We start from the raw sequence: 19,766 nt of genomic DNA, 5'->3' as shown, positions 1-19,766 counted from the left end.
GGATCCTATCAAAGTATCGTCCAAACCTATACAGAAGTTTTATGAGGTTATTTGAGCCGAGCTGACAATTGTTGGGAAGCAAATTCTCAATGGACTGAGAAAGTGCTCTGGAGAACGGCAGTTTGACAGCTTATTCTATACATCAGAATGGAAGGGGGAGAGGCGTCGGGGTGGGTATGTGAAATCCACTGGCGGTAGATTGGGGAGGTGGGAGAAAGCAAAGTGGGGAAATCTCTGAGACTGGATGTAGAGTAAAATGGAGAGACAAATGCTAGTTTTACGTCGGTGGGTAAAGAATCATTGACATTTACAGCACATAGAGACGGTATTGCGGGAACAAGATAACAAGGAGGGGTTCTGTGCTCTGGCACAGCGGTGTACCCTGAGGGGTCTAAAAGAGGAGGTTAGTTGGACTCCCAGAGCTATGTTACCTGAGATGCAAAAAGACAATAGCCAGGCTTACTTGAGATACACGTTGACTTTCATGAAGGAAGAAGTTACCAGCCCAAGACGTGATTACCGCTACAACGTGCTTTCAGCTAGGAGTTTTTATGTACAGACCATCCTACCTGGTTACTCTAGGCCTCTGAGTTTGTAAGGCCCGCCATGCAGGGTTCCCCTGAGCTTGTCAGGTTCAGTATGTGGCAGAATTCAGGGGCTTTTGTGACTGGAGGACGGGCTCCCATTGCCTTGCTGGCTGTGAGCCAGGGGCCGATCTCAGCTCCTGGAGGCCAGCCCCATCTCTTGCCACGTGGCCCCACTGTCTTTGGAGTCAACAATGGAGAACTTCCAGCATGTCCATCCCTCTCATACCTCAAATCTCTTCCTCCAGGAAGAGCCCAGTCCCTTTTAAGGGCTCACGTGATCAGATCCATTGAGAAGGGTCTCACTAAAAACTGATTTGAGCCCTAATTCCATCTGCAAACTGCCTTTACAGCAGCACCCAGAGTAATGCTCAGTTGGCTAACTACGAGAAAGTGTGTGGACTAGAGAGGCTGATGGAATCTTGGGGGCTGTCTTAGAACTCCCCCTACCACGCACGACGTGTGGATGAATTGCACAGTCGATGGTGAACAAAAGCAGTCAGACATGAGGGTACATCTAACGTCCAATTCCATTTGTACAAGACACAGGAACAGGAAGCACTGATCTTTGCTGTTAGAAGTCAGAGAGTGGTTACCCTTTTTTTACTTTTATTTTTTCATCCTCACCTGAGGACATTTTTTCCTTGCTTCTAGAGAGAGAAAAGGAAGCATGGGTGGGGGGTGGAAGGAGAGAGAGAGAGGGAGGGAGAGACATTTGTTGGTTCCCTTCTCATAGGCAGCCACGACCAGGTCCAACCAGCAACCTGGGTATGTGTTCTGACTGGGAATTGAACCTGCAGCCTTTGGTGTAGAGGGCAGACTCTCCAACCGAGCCACACCAGCCAGGGCGTGGTTACTCTCGAGTACTCAGTCACTCAAAGGGAAGGAGGGGGTTCTGAAGGGCTCATAATGTTTTGTTTCTTGGTCTTTGTCCTGGTTACATGGGTGTGTTCAGCTTGTGAAAACTCAGCAAGATGTACATTTTTAGAAAAATCTGGATTTATTACTTTAAAATGGATTTTTTAAAGGAAGTATGTATCCAAAAGACAGCTATCAGAGTGGGCACCTAGCAGGGGCGGAGAATAAGGAGAAAAGGAAAAGAAAAAACGGCACCTTGCCCGGAGTGATGGTGATGGCCCCTCGTGAACTCTGCTGGGGAGGGCCAGCTAGGTAAAACATCGCACCTCCCTCAACTGGGACCTGTGAGGCACCTGCCACATAATTTGTGTGGCCCAGTGCAAAGTGAAGTGCAGGGCCTCCTTGTTCAAAACTTATTATGAATTGGAAGACAGCATGAGTGGGACATTAAGCCAAGAGTGGGGATTGAGAGTAGGCACTGGTCCCACTCGGTGATGCCAGCCCTGCCTGTGTGCATGGGAGAGAGAGCCCGTCTCTGCTTCCAAATACTTCTCGCTAGGTGAACTAGTTTGGGCAACTAGAGCTGTGATCCTTCCCTCTGTAAAACAGGTCGGCCAGAGGTGAGGAGCCGCTAATTAATTTATATATGCAACAGCAAGCACTTTCTGATGTGTAAGAAACCAAATATCAGGTTTATTATAACAGGCCATCTAAATGTTTATGTGTTATTTCCTTAATTGGTTAAAAAGCATGTCTGTGAGCTCACAGGTAATATTTATTTATGCATAAACTCTTCATAGGTAGCACAGGGCCCATTTCCACCTTGTGAATTCACACGAATTGCAAGTTATGGGTGGAACACTAATCATGAGATTTGACCGTGCATTTTCAGTCTTTCCAGTTCAAAAAGGAAACTATTAACTGCCAAGGCCAGAGCCCTGGAGTCTGGGCACTTCCCCACCGAAGTTCTTTTTCTTGCCGCTGTTGGAGTTTCGGGCAAGTTGAATCGCTGACCTGACTGTAGAACTGCCCCCTGTGGCTGGAGGGCCCAGGGAAGGGGCGCCCTAGAATAACACAGCTAGGGCTCAGTGGCAAACGCCGCGGGCACGTGACTCTCCGGGTGCCTGGAGACTGCGGTGTGAGGATGACAGGGCTGTCGCTTGGCATGCGGGGCGGGGTGTGGGAAGAAAGGGGAGCATATTTGGAGGTTAGGATTTCTGAAGAGGCACGACTTGGCATTGCATTTCTATGTTTATTTTCCCTGGTGTGCACTCTTGAAGCACAAACGTTTGTAGACTTAGTGACTTAAGCTTTGGGGGACTGTGGTACTCGAAGGCGGCCAGCTGCCTCACCTAAGATTTACGGTGGTTCCTGGGATGAGACAAGCTCCCAGTGTCTCGGTGACAACAAGGTCTTTGACGAACAGCCGAGAGCTGCAGTCGGGGAGGGACAGGAGGCCTGTGGCAGGGGCCCAGAGCCCCTGATTTTCCTCTTCGAAGGAGTTAGGCGCCTGGGGCCATCAGCATGCGGGAGCCAAGCGCGCCGTCCTTGAAGGGCTGCCCGGCTGACCTTGCTCCGCATTCTCCGAAGAAATCTCCGGGAGAGCGTGAGGACGCGGCCACGGCGGTGACTCAGTGCCCAGCGCGCCGCATGCAAATGTTCCCCTCCAGCAAGTCCAGCTCTGCAGCCGCGGCTTCCCTTTCCTGTCCCCTTTTTAAATTCCACAATTCAAACCCGGCGTTTTCCGCTCCACCCCTCCCCCTCTCCACCGCCCTCTAGTCCTTAGCCAGACCGTCCGGGTGTTTTGTTCCCCACCTCCCAGCCGCAGAACTGAAGGCCAACCTTCGCGCTCCTTCGCTGCGGGCCTGGGATCGGACGTGGCCCGTGGGCGCAGGGCACAGCGTCCGGCAACCGCGAGCGAGAGCCCGACCGAAGGGGGCGGTGCGCAGCGCTTCAGGGCGCACCCGCGGACGGCGCTCGGGCCCCGCTCCCTATTGGCCGCCACCTCCGCGGGAGGGGCCGCCGGGCGCTTGGGGCACCTGGCGTTGCCCCTCCGCTGGGATATCGGCGGATGCCGGGCACTGGCACCTGAGGTGAAGGCATTCGGAGGGAAGGCCCGGGCCGCAGGCGCGCTCCCTGCAGCCAGCCCTCCCCTGCCCGCCGCCCCCGAGCCAGGGACGCTCGGATGTCCCCTCCGCCTGCCGCGCCAGCCGGAAACTTTGCCCCAAGAAGTCCCCATCCTTCTGACCGAGCCGAGAGGCGCCTAGTCGGCCGTGTGCCCCGCGGGGCCCCGGAGCCCCGTGCGTGATTGCGGGGATCCCTGGCGCCTGGCGCCTGCCGCGCCCCGCCGCGCGCGAGCGGCAGCAAGAATGCGCTACTCGGACCCCTCGGCGAACAGGGATTTGTTAGGGAACCGAACTTTGCTCTTCATCTTCATCTGCGCCTTTGCCTTGGTGACTTTGCTGCAACAGATCTTGTACGGCAGGAACTACATTAAGAGGTGAGAAAGTCCAAGTACGGGTGGGAGTGAGCGGAGCCCGCGGGCGAGCCCCAGGTGGCGTCTGCAGCGACCACCCGGGCGTCCCCGGGGTGAGTGACCGTGGGGTCTGCCCTTAGCCCCGAGCACCGCCGCGTTAGGTTTCGGTCACGGAGGTGCTCCGAAAGAGCATCTCTCTTCCCAGCGAGTGAAGGGAGCGCCTGCTCAGCGCTGGCCGGAGGGGCCCAACAAGTTTGTTCTGTTGTGAAAAATGGGGGTTGGTTTGGAATTCTGAGTGGCCAAGCTGACGATGAATCCACTGAATGCCCAGAACGGCCACAGGGGCCAGGTTGGTGTTCCCCAAATCTGCAGTGCCGTGGCCATTTGGTTGGAGGTGGGGCTCCCGCGAGTGGGAGGCTCAAATCAGATCCTCGTGAGTACTGAACTTGTGGGGGCCCTTAGCAGCAAAGCATATCCCTCCCTCCCCCAGGAACGTCGGGTTAGGTGGGGGGGAGAGTAGGCCGAGGCGTATCGACAGGGAGCGTGAACTTAAACCTCCAGACCTGTGAAACTCACAACCTGATCCCTTCCGAAACGGATGGTCCTTTCTCATCCCCTCGCGGAAGGTCAGAGCTGCAGCCGGAGTTAACCTTCCCTTTGTTGGGCTCTGCTCCAAACCCACTCGGAAACTCGGGCCCAGACTCAGCCCCGTCTGCCCGCTCTGCTGGCGGAGGAGAAGCGCTTCGGGTTACTCCATCTGGTTTCAGGGCCTGGGAAGAGCGCGGCCGTAGGATGGGATCCACCCTTATCAGATCCACCTCTTTTGCAAAGAGCCCACCTCTCCTTGCTGCTGGAGGTTTTTTCTTTGCTGCCAGTGTCTCGTTATTCTCTCTGCTCCTCCTCGGGCCGATAGAAAACAAAGTGCCTCTTCAGCTATATGAACATCCCATCTCTTCTCTAAACTTCCAAATAATAAAACAGTTGTTCTGTTTTCATCCTTTGGGTTCCACGTCGGTCATTGGTGCTCCCTCCAAGCCCCGCAATCTGGGCTGCTCGTGGGGACGGGTGAGTGAGGTTTGCTGCTGGGTCTGGCACTCTCAGCAGGAAAGCCAGTAGGCCGGCTCCCCCTTCCTTGTCCCAGGGCTGGGGAATATGAGGCCCTTCATCCTGGACATTTGCTTCCAGACAGCCCCTGCTCCGGTCCGTCCTACAGTGTTCTTCCGTGGTAGAAGGCAGCTGATGAGCATGGTGATGGTGGCTTTAAAGAGCATTTTCAGAGAATCTCCTGGCTTGCTGTAGCCCATTGGGCCTGCTTCCTCTTTTGGTTACGGCGCCCCACCCCCATATCCCTATGCAAGGGTAGCTGGGCCCCAAAGGGCCTGCTGAAGCCCCCTCTTGCTGCACTTGTTCCTCAGCATAGTGGCTCTGGGTTCCTGCCCCCTGTTGGCACCTACCCAGAACTGCAGGGGCTGCAGGGATCCCTGCTGCCTTGTCAAAAGTAGGAGAATATCAGTGACCCTGGCCGATGCCAGCTCAACTTCTGCAAGCCCCCCCGCCCCAAGGACCTGGGTGGATGGGCTAGCTACCTGGAGTTCAGCAGGCATACCAGTTGCTCCCCATCCTCCCTTACACAGAAGCCCAGGACCCTAAGTCTCAGATGCCACCTTGCCCAGGCCTTACTCCAGGGACTTGGTTAATCAAGCAAGCAAAATTTGTATGTTCCTGATTCTGGAAAGGTGCCAGAAAGATGTGGTCCTGATGATCAGAGGGACTGAATTGTTTAGGGAAACAAAATGGCCACAAATGAGATAGTTATGAAGTAAATATTAAAATATCTGGGGAGGGAGGTACCACTGGGCTGAAGTAGTTAGGGAAGGCTTCCTGGAGGAGGTGGAACCTGAGTGGGTCCTTGAAGGAGGATGAGCTTTGGGTAGGTAGAGGGGAAGGGCACATCCATAACTGAAGTAGGCAGCAGTAGAGGTGCAGAGATGTGGCACCACCTCCTGTCTCCTCTCTCCTCTGCCAGGTCTGATGGTACCCACACCACAGCACTGGGCCTAACCATTGGTTAGTTCTTCTTGGAGGCCTCCTGACCCTGAACCAGGTTCTTTTCCTAACTTCTTAGGTTGGATGCTTATCTCCTTACTTTCCAGTCTTTATTATTTTCTAATGTAAATTTTTAAGGTTATACAATTTCCTCTAAGTACTTCTCTAGTTATATCCCTTAAGTTTTGGGATGATGATGGTGATGATGATGACGACGACTCAGAACTGTATTGCATTACTATGTGCCAGGCCTGGTTCAAGTGCTTTGTGTATTTACCATACTGAATTCTCACAATAGATACTATTACTGTTTTCGTTTTAGAGATGAGGAAACTAGCACAGTGAGGTTAAGTAATTGTTCAAGGTCACACACATAGTAACTACCAGAAGTACTTTCATCATTTCGAATTCCAAGTATTTTCTATTTTCTCTTATCTTTTTTTCAGTCACAAATTTAGAAATGTTCTAAAATTTCCAAATACTCTTTTTTATCTTTAAAATTTTGAACTCAAATGCATTCTCATGGAAACACATGGTATTTCTGATGCTGATTCCTTGGAATTTGTTGAGATTTGCTTTGTGGTCTAGTATGTGGTTGATTTTTAAAGTACTGTGTGTGTACTTGAAAAAAAATGTGATTCTCTTGTTATCAAGCACAGTATTCTTACATGTCTGTTCAATCAAGTGGTTTTGTATTTTTCAGTCTTATATATTCTTACTGATTTTTTTGTCATTCTGCTTGATTTTTAAGATGTGTGATGAAATCTTCCTCCATGATAGGTGACTTATCAGTTTCTCCTTATAAACTTTTACCTTATGCATATTGGAGTGATATTATTAGATGCTTACTAGTTTAGCTATATTATCTTCCTAATGAACTGAATCTTCTACTATAGTGTAGTGACTATTTCTGGTCATACTTTGAGCCTTATCGTGCATTTTGTCTAATATAGTGAGACAGCTTCCGTTTGGTTCATACTTGCTTGTTACAGCACCCTAATGGCCATTACAGGGGACACATGGATTATCGGGATTGGCAGATGCCCCTGAGGCAGCCACTGGCTTTAAAACTCATCTACTATTTCGTTCCTTGCCAGATTATTCATCCATTTAAAGAGGCATTTTTACACATTTTAATCATTATTTCAGTGTTTTTTAGTGGGCGATGTTGCAGAGTGGTTCCCTGGAAAGCAGACTCTAAGCCAGAGATTAGAGGGCAGCGTGTTTAGTAAGGTGTGTTCTTAGGATCCACATGTGAAGAAAGGAGACTGAGCCGAGGGAGAAACAGCTGCAGTGCAGTCCCGGAGAAGGCCCTAGTCAGCCCTGGCCGGGTGGCTTACTTAGTGGGAGCATCACCCCATACACCAAAAGGTTGCGGGTTTGATCCCCAGTCAGGGCCCATACCTAGGTTGTGGGCTCGATCCCTGGTCTGGGTGCATACGGGAAGCAGCCACCAATCAATGTTTCTCTCTCTCTCCCCCCCCTTCCTCTCTCTCTAAAATCAATAAGTATATCTTGGGTGAGGATTAAAAAAAATTAAAGGCCCACACCACCCCACAGGGAGCCCCCGAGAGTTGCCACAGCAGTGAGGAGGCTGACCTGCATGCCTCTGTGTGGAGTGTTCAGTCATTGGATGGGGGCTGCCTCTGGAAGAGGAGGTCATCTTGGTCAGGCTGACTCTCCTCACATGAGACAACTCCCAGAGGGGCCTGAGAGCTGGGGCTGCCAGCTCCTTGCACCCCCAGCGGGTGAGGAAGAAATCCTTCATTCCCGAAGGGGCGCCTGCCACAGAGGGTTTTCCATCTGCCATTTTGCCAGAAATGGAAGTGTTTGAATGTCTCCATCTCCTCCCCCTCTGCAAACAGGTCTCACCCCTTCCAATTCATTAGTCTGTGCCTGCAGCCCCACTCTTTTGAAAAACATATTTTTATTTATTGTTTTTTTAAAATCCTCACCCAAGGATATTTTTCTTTACTGATTTTAGAGACAGAGTAAAGAGAGAGGGGAGAAAGAGAGAGAGGGGGGAAGGAGAGAGAGAGAGAAACATTACATTGATAGGCAACCGTTTGTGTTCAGGAGGACGTGCCAACCAACTGAGCCACCAGGCCAGGGCACCGAAGTACCACTCTTAAAGGAGAGCATTGCTCCTGTCAGCTAGGGGTCCCTTATCCACATCACGTCTGTCCTGACTCTGGGCCTTTTCCCACCTGGTGCCCGCACTGCCGTGCCTTCCCAGCTGTCTCTCTGCCGGGCGAATACCACTTGTCCTTCGGTTCCCAGCCCACGGTATTCTTCCCTGGCTCTGAATTCATCATGCCTGTGCTGTCTGGACTTAGCAGATTCTCCCAGCGCGGTCCTGTTGCTCTCTGTGGGACTGCACAGGGGACAGGAGCTGAGGTTGGGCCTACTTTGTCCTGCCTTGGGCAGAGGGGACTCTCCTGTCCTCTGTCTTCGCCCTGCCTTCCTCGCTGCTGCACCTCGAGGGTGTCGATCTGGGCTGCCTGCATGTGGCTGGTGCAGGCCTGAGACTTGAGGATAAGAAACTGGGTCAAGGAAAAGTACAGCCTGACTTTGCGCTGTATCCAAAGTGTATATTCAAGGTGCTGTCATTGCTGAGCCAACTGTCCCCCCACCCAGGGGCAGTGGGGTCCCAGGAGATGGGGACCATGGGACAGGGGATCGAAGCAAGGGGTGGCTCTGCAGGGGGAGGGTGCCTAATGGGGACGAGGTGGAGGTGCAGAGAGTTCCAGAGAGGAGGAAAGAGCAGAGCTGACCACTACCTGGGGTGTGTCCTAAGCTGGCCGACAGCTACAGTTCCGCTGGTCGGAGCAGGTTCCACTGGTACCTGCTGCAGGGCTGGGACTCAGGTGAGGCAGGCAAGGCCCCCAGGGGCAGAGTTTAAGGAGGCCCCTTCTTGGGTGTTGATCCTGTTCTCACACGAGTCTCAGCGTCGGGTCCCCCTCAGTCTTGTGCCCTGGGCACCTTGCTTGCCTCGTTCTCACCCTGGCCCTGGCCTGGCGTGTGCCCGGCCTGTACTAGGTGGTGGACAGCAGCTTCCTGTCCCTTCCCCAGATGCCCCCCAGGGACATGGCGCTGCCCTTTCACTTTGCTGCCTTGCCCATCTCTCTCTAGTCTTTTTCTTTTTGACATTTGTACTTTCTGGAAATGTTTACCTCTTAGAGGATCTAGCTTCTCCTCTTTGACTTACCCAGGCCCATTCACTTCTCACTTAGTAATCTTTCACCCAGTAATTCTCTAATTCAGCTCCTAACCCTATGTGTAGGGACCCCCCAACCCGCCACCACACACACACACACACACACACACACACACACACACACACACACACACACAGGTGGTGGATCCATCATGTAATAATATCAATTATTAACACTCACCAAGGGCTCATGGACCAGGCTCTGACCTAAGTAGATAATTCTGAATGAGGATTATTTCATTTAGTTTTCACAGTAGTGCTCTTACACAGATGTCATCATCCTCATTCAACTCTTCCTCAGAGTGGGTGAGTAACTTGTGTAAGGTCCCAGAGCTTGTAAGACATTTGAACGAGATGTTTTATTCATCTCTGAATTCCCAGGACCTAGCGCGGTGCCTGACGGTAATTGTTGACTGAGTGGAGGCTTGCAAAGGGAGCCCCAAGCTTTCCCTCTCACCATCGCGAACACCCCTTAAATATCCGTTCCGCTTTGTGTTGGGGGAGAGGGGATGTTACTAAAGAATTATTAGGTATGATTTCCAGGGAAATATGTGAGTCCTTAAGGAACTTCCAGAACAGTGAAAGAAACAAACATGAAAAATATGTAAGACAGTGTAAAATACGTTCATAATTGTGTGGTATGGACTAAACCTTGTAGGTTTTGGAGGAGACAGTAATCAGGGTGCTGAGTAGCCAGGTGACATCACAGTGTGGGGCCTGAGCACCAGAGCAGAGCTGGAAGGCTGGTGTGTGCTCTTCCCTGAAATCCCTGTTGGCCAAATATTGAACAAAGGAGTTGGAAGGGGCCCAACCCGATTGGGTGGCCTGGAGTGCCCTCTTATGTGGCTCTGGCCCCCAGGGGAGCTTGGGCAGGCAGTGGAGGTCTGGGATGTCAGGCCAGGGGCAAAACTGTTTGGAGGTTGGCCTGGGAGGGTGGGGGCGACAGGTTCCTTTCCGGGTGCAAAGACTGGGGGTGGTGAGGTAGTCCCATAGCTGTGCCTGGAGCTTGTCTGATTTCTGTCTCTGGACCCCTCCCATGGCTGGGTGTACCCATGTGCACCCTCTGCTGCCTCTGCCTGGACACTGCCAGCGTTGGACTCCCCCTGGGCCTTGCCACAGCTACTTCTTAGCCAGAGGCCTCTGCACAACCATGGATGGTGTTAGAACCCAAGAGGCTCCGTCGGCTTAGCAGCTCCCTGGGCCCCAGGACAGCCCTCCACCGCCTGTAGATCTCCCACCCACCCCAGTGCCTGCCACTTGGTCTTCCAGTCTCTTCCTCTCCCCTCTGGGGGTGAAGAGCATGGGGGGCAAGCCTGAGGAACGCCCTCCTGGCTCAGGATACTCTCACCTGCAGCCTCCTTTCTGTTTCTCCAAATGAAGGGCCCCGCAGGCGAACCCTGGGATGAACTCGCTTCCCTCCAACCCAGGTTCTCCTGGGGGGAATGTTAGCATTGAGTGCTTCGCAGGGAAATGTGTGAGTCACTAGTGAGTGAGTCAGGAGGACAGGCGAGGGGGACCGTGAAGCTGGTAATTATGCCCATTCATCCCGCTGGAAAGGCTTCCCAGCTGGCAGGTGTTTCCGCTTCGATCTGAGTGGGAAGGTCCCAGCACCTTCTCTGAGAGGTCTCTCCTGACCACCCACCTAGCTCCTTGTGTGGACCTGGGAGGGCAGAGGGCTGTGGGGGCGGAGGAGAGCAAGCTGGGCCCAGCACTCACAGACAGTCCGGTGCCCCAGCTGAGTTCTGTGCTCCTCAGATGATAGGGCCCGCCTCCCTCCTAGATGGCTTTAAGGGACCACAAAGGTGGCCCTGCTTCTTTGAACTGATACCACATCACCTGCCGCCTGCCCCCACCTCGCTGAGCCCCAACTGCATGGACCGCCTTGCCAGCCTCCGAGTGAGCTGCATACTCGCACCCCGGGGCTGTTGCAGGCGCTGGACTGCTCCAGGAGCTTCCTCCCAGGATCCACCTGCTCCTGTCCTCATCAGCCACTTCGTGTCCTGCTCCAACATCACCTTCTCAGGAAGAAGACCACCCACATGGAATAGCAACCCTCACCCACCCTGAACGCCTATGCCCTTGCCTCCCGTTGTGTTTTTCTGCAGCCTTTTTCACCATCTGACCTGTTACATATTGTGCGGCCTATCAGTGTATTGCTGATGCATCCGTCTCCCTCTGGTAGAAATTGTCAGGGGACAGGGCTTTTTTAGTGTGTTCACCATTGAACCCCAGCACCTGCCTGGCCTGGCTATGTGATAACTATAGAATAATGCAGCAAAAATAAATATTTCATTTATATATAAGTAGCATGAGTGGATAAAGGAAAATTATCCCCAGTCAGCTGTGAGGTATAATGATTTGCTGATTAATAATAGGAGAGTGTTTATACATTTTATTTCACAAGCTTGGTATGAAAGAAATGGCTCATTGCCTCTTTTTCTTTTGATTAAGAAAAAGACTAAACCTTACCCACCCGCCGGTGGGAAAATTAGTCTGTCGTTATTGAAGGGCCTTCCCTCTGTCCCCCCTCAGGGTCGTGTGAAGGTCAGGGAGGCTCCTGAACAATGAAGATTGAGGGGACTCGCCAGGCTGTCCCAACCTCAGCCGATTTGCTCAGTGCCCCCTGGGGCCTCTAGAGCCCTGGGTCCAGCCTCCTGAGGTCCCTAAGTGGTGATCTTTCGGGATCTTGCTGTCCATTTAAAGGTAGAACTAGGGGAAGAACCCCAAGCCACCAAAGCAGAGGGGGCCTCCTGGGCCTGAGGAATTTTCTGCTCAGCTGTGGTCCCACCCCCTGCACCCAGTCCTCCCCAGTCCTCCTGCTTCCCTGTGGAGTGGCCTAGCACAATCTCTTTCAGCCTCCACACCCCATAGGGCCCTAAAATGAGCAGGAAAAACAGCCAAGCTACCTTCTTGGAATGGGAGAGGGAAAATCCACATGAATAATACAATAGATTATCCTCCCAGGAAAGTTAAGTACTGATGTTTTGTGAATGATTTTTTTTCTTTTCTTATTTTTTTTTTCAAATACAGCTGATTCAAGGCTATCCTGGTAATAATAGTAGCTCATTTCTATTTCTATTCTGCATTTCTATTATGTGCTTTGTGGAGTGGAAGGAAAGGAGTGGTTGCAGGCTGAGCTCTGGTGAAGACACGCACCTGGGCTTCCTCTGTGGGTGCCTTTTAAGATGGGGAGCATGTCTGTTGTGCCGGGCAGAAGGCTGAGGGCCACTGGCCCAGCCCGCAAGCTGGAAGACCCCAAGGTATGCTGTCTGCAGCTGACTCCTGGGAGAGGAGCCAGACCTTCGGTAGCCAAAGAACTGAACTGGGATTCAGGCCTCGAGCTGGCTGAGAGGTCACTTCCCACGGTCTGCCTCAGTTTCCTCAGCTGTGATGGGTGAGGCCCGCTCTGTCTCCCTCTTCAGACTAAGGTCGGGATCAAACAAGATGACATAAATAGGGGGTCTGCCAGTGGGGGTCGCAAGTCTGCAATGTGTTTTAAGTTTGAATGAATGATCAGCATTTAAAATTGGGGGTATTAAAAGTCTGGATTTCTAGCATCTGTTGGAAGACCGAACAGAGTGGCGTTCTGTGGTAGGGCCGATCTTCCCGCACGGCGCCGAGGCCAAAGTGGGCCGGAGCTCAGAGCACCCACCCGGGCAGGGAGGACATATACCCTCACCTCTTCCCCTTCGCTCGTTCCCTGTCTGAACCCTGGAGGCCTGACTTTGCTCCCTGGAGGGAGTAAAGCATGTTGTGGCAGCATAGAGTATTCCTATTTGGTTGGATTTTAGCCAGGCTGTGTTACAGTCTGAATGGTCCAAGCACAGCGAAGACGACGAGTTGTTACGGGAAAGTGAGGGCATTATGGGGCCATCCCCAACTTCCCGAGGTGTGCGGGTGAGTAGATTTGCTTCTTGAGGAGTCAGGACTCCATTCTCTCTGGTCGAAGGCAATGACCCACCTGCTTTTCGTCTCCCCCAGTGTTGTCTCAAGCCCCCGTCTATCCCTGTCTCCGAGCTCGTGTCCTTATTTATTCCTTTGCTACCACTTCAGCCAGGTGTGGGGAGGGCGCAGAGATGACCACGTGTTTTGAGCCCATGGCCTTAAACCAGAGGAGTGCCCTTCTGCGACAGGAAACTAGATTTCATTAAAGGCTTTGTGGGGTGTCTGGCCCTGAGGGTGGTGCTGCCATCCATCGAGGGCTCTTCTGGTGCAAGTCTCTAGAGGGGGGAACTGGGGGACACGCCACATGGGAGGTAGGAGGGCACTGTGGCCTTGGCTCGGCTGAGCCTCGGTTTCCCTGTGTGAACAGTGTGTGACCTCGGCTCTGCCGAGGAAGGGGTGATGAGGGGATGGATGGAGACGAGCAGAGAAGGCTGTAGAGGTTTATCATCATCCTCATGGTTGGACCTCACCCCCGGCTCCACTAAGTGCGTGATCAAGGCCATGTGTCACTTGGCACAGGACAGTGTGTGGCTCTCTGGTAGACAGACAGGCTTAACCCAGCACATGAGTGTGAGTACCGACTGCCTCGTTCTCTTGCCAGAGGCCTCCAGTTTGGTTGGCAGAGTGGCGACCAGCTGGCCAATTGGACGGGACTCTTAAATGTCACGGACGTCCCAGAGTCACCCAGCGGCAGTGACTCCAGCTCCAGGTACAGACCCGGGTGAATAACCAGGGAGGGGGAAGCCCGCCCTGGGGTGACCCTGAGCCCCCGCCCCATGGCCCAGCCCCAGAGCTGTCCTCAGGGGAGAAGCCTGCTGGGCACAGCTGCTCACAGCTCCTTGCATTTTGGGATCCCGCCTTGTCTCCTTCGACAGGAGGGCTGAGGGCCAGGACCAGCCACCGCGAAGTAGGGACTCACTGGCCTGCCCCTCTGTTGGGAGGTGGGCTGGGGGTAGCCTGGGCCTCAAGCCTGCATTTCAGGTTGGGGCATCAGCTTTGTACCTGCTGCAAGGAATTGGGATTTCAGTCTGCAAGTGTGTATAGGTGTGAGTGGGGGGGTGGCATTAGGGGTGGATGTCAGCGTGGGCTCCCTCCCCTCTGAAATCCCACTGTGAAGGCAGCTCCTCCCTTTCCCATGAGTGAGGCTGACCTTGGCTGGGGAAGACCCATTTCTATCCAGAGGACCCTGAGATCTGACATTCACACCATCATGTGGTTATTCTTCTCTATCTGTTGTCATGTTTGGGAGCTAAAATCAGTGATCCAGGGCGCTCTGCATACCCAGCAGTGGGGGTTCGGTAATTATTTGTTGAATGATTGAAAATGGAATATTCTCAGGCGTGATGCACTCATTGCAGGGAGGACATCGTGGGGAATTTTTTCGGACAAGGCAGGATGCTCTCTGTGCTTGGAGCTTGGTGTGGACAGAACTCACCAGCTAAGGGTTTCCAGGGGCTGATTAAATTGTTTTGTTTCTTCATTTTTGTGTTTCTAACTACACTCGAACTCTCAATTTGTTTCCTTGGGAAAGAAGCCTGAGTGTTTTTGCTGTTGATATTGACCCCAAAGCATTAAACTGAACTTGCAGAGAAGTAGTATGTTTTTCAGGGACCCCCCAATACTTAGGATTTTGTTCAACACTTTGGAAAAGAAAAGATATGGCTCCGATGTCAAAAATCAGCTAGGGAGGTGTCCGCAGACAAGCCTTAAGCTGTTTAGGCGGCTGCAGGCTGTGAACTGGGACCAGGGTCTCATACTGGCCTTTTAAGAGCTCAGTTCCTTCCACAAGGGTGTGCTGGAAGCCCTGGCCACACTCTTGGCCTCTGGGGTGTCACCCAAGGAAGAGCGAGGGGTCCAGAGTTCTCCCTTCCAAATGCTGAGCCTTCAGTGCTGGCCCTTCTTGCGTGCGACCCACCCACCCACCCAGATATGGGGCGGTCTAGACAAGTGAGCAAGCCTGTGCCTCCCGGGAAGGGCTCAGTGAAGAGCTCATGGAGAGGTTTTGGCTAGAAAATGTTAATCGACTGAGTAAGACGGGAAGGCTCCTGGGGGCCATTCTGGCAGAAGTCCCTGGGTGGTGGCTGAGACCCCTGCACAAGGACTATTTCTAACTTTTCCGGCCACCAGCAGCTTTTCTCTGTCCTCCCACTTCCTGCAGTGTTGTCTGTAATTTCTCGGCCTCTTTTGCCCCATCTACTCTCTCCCTTTCTTTCTGCCACCCTCTCTTGGTCCACTTTTCTTTCTCTGTCCCTATTTCCTGCTTCTCTCCTCCACTTCCTTTCTTTCTACCTGTCTCATGTCCTTCCCCTTATTTTCTCCTCCTCTCTCAGAGGCTGGGTCAGCCTCCCCTTCCCTGTCAGCTGGGACCCCTCAGGGTCAGAGATCGCTAGCAATGTCATTTGGTTTTGGAATTAAGGGCCCCTTTATTCAATGTTGTCACCAGCTGAGCTGATTTCCTTCTGGAGAGCCACCATTTGTCCAAGGACTTCCTAAGAGATGTGATGACCCCATGTCCCAAGATTTTCCCAATTTCAGATCCCAATTTTTGGTTGAGAAACCACAATATGTGAGAAATAACGATGAGAGTAATTATAACTGACCTGTATGTGCGGGATTTGTTTTTGCCTCAAAGTAGGAACAGCTTTGGCCTTCTTCAAAATGGGCAGGTCCACTCTTACAGCAGATTTGCAGGGCTTGGGGGACTGCGTGGTTGGGATGCAACCGGGAGGCATGGGAGGTGCTCTGCAGAGTGAAGAACATCATCCCCATGCACACCCCCTGTGCCTGTGGGTGGCGGTGTCGTTCACCTACTGAATAATTCAGCACGTGCCATGCTATGTGTAGTTGTATGGTGTGTTGAAGTGTGGTACAACCTGTTATCATTCATTATTAACAGAGTTGGAAGGGAAATCAGGGGGTGCCATATATATAATCAGAGGGTAAAGAGGGGCGAAAAAGCAAATGACTCGTAAATCGTATACTCAACCAGGAGCCACAAGGAGAGGGAGCAGGTCCAAATGATCCATCTGGAAAACACCCAACAGGATCACAAAGAACACGCAGGCCAGATAGGGCTGGCGAAGGCTGTGGCCAGCTGTTCTCATTGGGCCGAGCCAGAGGAAGTCCAGGCCAAAGTGGAAAGTGAGTGAGTTATAAAACATACATTGACATCGAGCTTTATTCATTTCAAGCCTAGGTGTAAAAGTGGTGTCCAGTAAGTGTCTTAGGGGAGCTGCTTTAATGAGCAGATAAGAATAATTTTCAAGCAGCAAATGCTTCGATGTAAGTGGGTGCTTTGAAGAAGCAGGAAGTTCTTTGACGGCTCTTCTCATGTTCAAATTATGTGTCAATGTTTCCGTCTCCCGACTAGACAGCGATTGTGCCTCTCCATCTTCGAGTTCTCAGCCCCCAGTATGGCACCTGCATGGAGGAGGTGCTCAATAAATGTTACTGGAATAAAAAAAGGGATTAGGCAGGAACATAATAAAGGCTATTGGTAAGAAAGCAAACTTCAATGTCACGCTCCCTGAATTCTCTCTTAGAGATTTATTCCTTCGGATTAAACCTTGTCCTCTGTCTTTGAAAATTAATCCCCAGAAAGAGAATACACTTTGGAATCATAAGCCCATTCACAGTTTGGGATGATCAGAGGATTTTCTCTTGAGAAGGGCAGGTAGTAGGGTGGTCTGAGAGTTCTGCGTGGCAGGGTGGGAAAAGGGGGACTGAGGTAGGGGAGGGGTATAGCAGAAGGAGAGGGAAGGCATGAAAACAGATTATATACTTCTGCAATAACTGACTGAGCAACCCTCCCGTGCACCCCACACAGAGCTTCACAGTTCTGGGAAAGGTAGATGGGGAGGGTGAGGAGAAGGGAGGGAGAGCATTGTCTTCCCTGGTCAACTGGGTGCATTGACCCCTCTGGCTTGGCCAGTTGCCTGCCTGCCCAGTGATCGATCACTCAGTGATCAAGGGCAGCAGTATCCTTGGTGGTCTCGGTCCTGCAGAATGGGCAGTGTTGTACCCACTGCCCCAGGACATCCCAGGGAAAGGGTCCCTGTTCACAGGGTGAGGGCAGCTAAGGCAGGAGCCCCCCAGACCCTGATCTCAGTGTAGCTCGTAGCCACAGCATGAAGGGCTTCACTCAGCTTCTGCCAGCTGCTCCCTGCTCCACATCCAAGCCCTTGTCCTCCCGCCATTATCTATTCCCACCCCACCACCTCCCTGAAGCCTTCCCTGATAGCCCTTTTAACTCTACGTTCTGGGAGGTGTGTCTGCACAGAGGGCTATTTCTATCATTAAGCACACAGAGAACTCTTCAGCCAGTCTGCATGAAGTCACCTCCTGCCCTGGAGATCGGGGATGGCCCCCTGTGCATGCAGGGTCTTGTGGACCCCTAAGTTCAGACACAGCCCACAGGTGGACTGGCTGGCTGGCCTGGCTGGCCCCTTCTCCCAGACTCTGCACAGCCTTCATCCTCCTGGTCTGCGACAGGACGGCAGGAGGTGGTGTGCAAAGACGACTGGGGGGATACTTCTCTCTGAGTTCTAGAGCAGAGATGGTCAAGCTGCTGCCCACCTAAGCTGCCTGCTTCCGGACAGCACTCTCCCCATGTGGCTGGGCTGTGGTTGGGGTGCGGGGACTTCCTAGGGGGACGGTGGAACCAGCCACCGGAGAACAGAGCAAGCCCCCAGCTGAGTGTCAGGGCCTGGGCCAGAGTCCTGCTCTCAGGGCGAGCCCCGTGCACGTGTCTAGCATGTACTGCACAGTGTGGGGCTTGGAGTTGTCATGTTTCAGAGCAGGAAGGAACCTGATGGAATTCAGTTCAGCACTTTATTACGCTGTATTGAATTGTTCCCTAATTGTTTCAAGACAGTGTATAATTAGGTAATAAATTGCGTGGGCCAGATGGCGAGCGCTCCGAGAGCTCCATGTGGAAATCAGAGGCGCTTCCGTAGAGGGGTGGGGCTTGGCTCGGACCTCCACGGGCATTGCTACTGGGGGCTGTGTGCCAGACCTCTTGCTGTGTTTGTGCCTCATCCTCAAACCCTTGGTTTGGCTACTGTGAGGGCCCCCACTTACAGATGAGGAAACTGAGCTGCCACTTCCAGGTGGGGGAGCTGGAACACACCCCATCCAGGGTGACTCTGGGGTCCCAGCACTAACAGGCCATGCTGGACGGAGGGATTCTTCCTTCTGGGCTGTGGACAGGTCCCCCAGGGTTGGGGTGGGTCCCCTCAGCTCTCCTTCGCAAGTCCTCTCGTACCACCTGGGCCTGCCCTCAGCCCCTGGTTGTTAGACTGTGGTGCAAGGGCCGTGTTGATTCCAGCAGGTGATTATGCATGTGTTCCCATCCTGTAAGGACTGCTGTCATTAGTGCCACAGGCCAGATGATCTGTAGGGTCTCTCACCTCCCGTCTCCTCTTCCCCACTTTTATCTTCTGTGTCATCCACTCCTTCCCTGGTCTTTGTGCTTAGTATTTCCTGATTAGTCTCCTCTGAAAATGCCTCCTTCCACCCGCTCCTGGGAATTCTGTCTTTCAAAGAGGAGCCCTCTGTGGCAAGGTTACCCCAAGGGAAAGAACTTTCCACGGAAGACTTACAGATGTGATGAGAGGTACCGAGGGCCAGGCAACCGTGGGCCTGCATGCCTGCGTTGTGGGTGCAGGCTGGCGTAGCATAAGCCTTTCTGGTCAATTTTCAGATCTGCGGAAAAGGACAAAAATAAACTCGTAAATAAAGGGTCAGAGCTCTTGGGCTCCAGCCAGCTAGGAAGAATTTGGAGGATCAGGTTTGGCAGAGTGTTCTGGGCAGGGTGCTGGAAAAACCAAACAAAGGTGGTGCGGCTTCCCCCTTTCCTCCCGAGCACCAGACATGGGCCTCTGGGGCTGAGACCCAGAGGAGGCTGCCAATGAGGGCAGGGTTGGCAGCACCCTGAGGCCACTCAGGTGCTGTTATTCCCTGGGCCCCCTGAGTGTGGTGCCCCTTCAATGGGTCTGAATTGAGTCTCCTGGGCAAATAACCACTTCCACGAACCTTTCTGTGCCTCAGTTTCCTCATCTTTGCTCAGCCACTGGTGGGGTCCACTGAGTGGACCTCCCAGGTAGAGTCTGGCCCCAGCTTTACCCCAGACTCACAGCTGGGTAGGAGATGCTCACTCCCGGGGACCATGTTTCCAGGTCGAAGGTCACAGGTGCCTGTCAGGGCCTCACCCCTTCCTCACTCCACGTCAGCTCCCCAAACCGTCCTTCTGTCACCCCCTTCAGCAGCCATCATCACCCATTCCCCTCCTCTCCTTCTTCACAGCTCCCATGCTTCCGGCCTCCCAGGCCATCTGTAAGAGTCTGATACAGTCACTTAGCAAAGGCAGGGGGACCAAGAATGGAGTGAGAACGGGAAGGGGTGGAGAATGGAAAGAGAAAGTGTCTGGGTCAGGCTGGGAGGACCAAGCATCCACCCGATACCCAGTTTAGGGGGTGCTTGGAAGGTAGGGCACCCGAGGCTGTCCCAGCTTTCCACTCCACGTAGCTGTGCGTAGTAGCCTATACCCCCTTCATCAATGGCCATGGTGTAGGGCAGGAAAGGCTGCCAAAGGAGGCTGACCTCTGGTCTGTAGTAGCCCAGAAGACACAGTGAGGAAGAG

General features: G+C 52.8%; 1 protein-coding gene across 2 annotated transcripts in view; it reads left to right on the top strand.

Annotated features, from left to right (window-relative positions):
* Positions 1-3,515: 3,515 nt before the first annotated feature.
* Positions 3,516-19,766, top strand: part of ST8SIA5 (ST8 alpha-N-acetyl-neuraminide alpha-2,8-sialyltransferase 5) — a 47,034-nt gene continuing 30,783 nt past the window's right edge. Inside the window, exons 1-2 of one of the 2 annotated variants that reach the window (XM_024580604.4) lie at positions 3,516-3,942; positions 13,728-13,835. In XM_024580604.4, the coding sequence (XP_024436372.1) occupies positions 3,812-3,942; positions 13,728-13,835 (239 nt within the window). In that variant the 5' untranslated portion in view covers positions 3,516-3,811. The remainder of the gene's footprint in view (positions 3,943-13,727; positions 13,836-19,766) is intronic. The other variant, XM_024580605.4, reaches the window with a different exon arrangement.

This window comes from Desmodus rotundus, chromosome 10 (genome assembly GCF_022682495.2).
Source record: "Desmodus rotundus isolate HL8 chromosome 10, HLdesRot8A.1, whole genome shotgun sequence".
In the NCBI taxonomy this organism is placed as follows: Eukaryota; Metazoa; Chordata; class Mammalia; order Chiroptera; family Phyllostomidae; genus Desmodus; species Desmodus rotundus.
The sequence above is the reverse complement of the archived record's forward strand: the minus strand, read 5'-3'. Positions and strand labels throughout refer to the sequence as shown.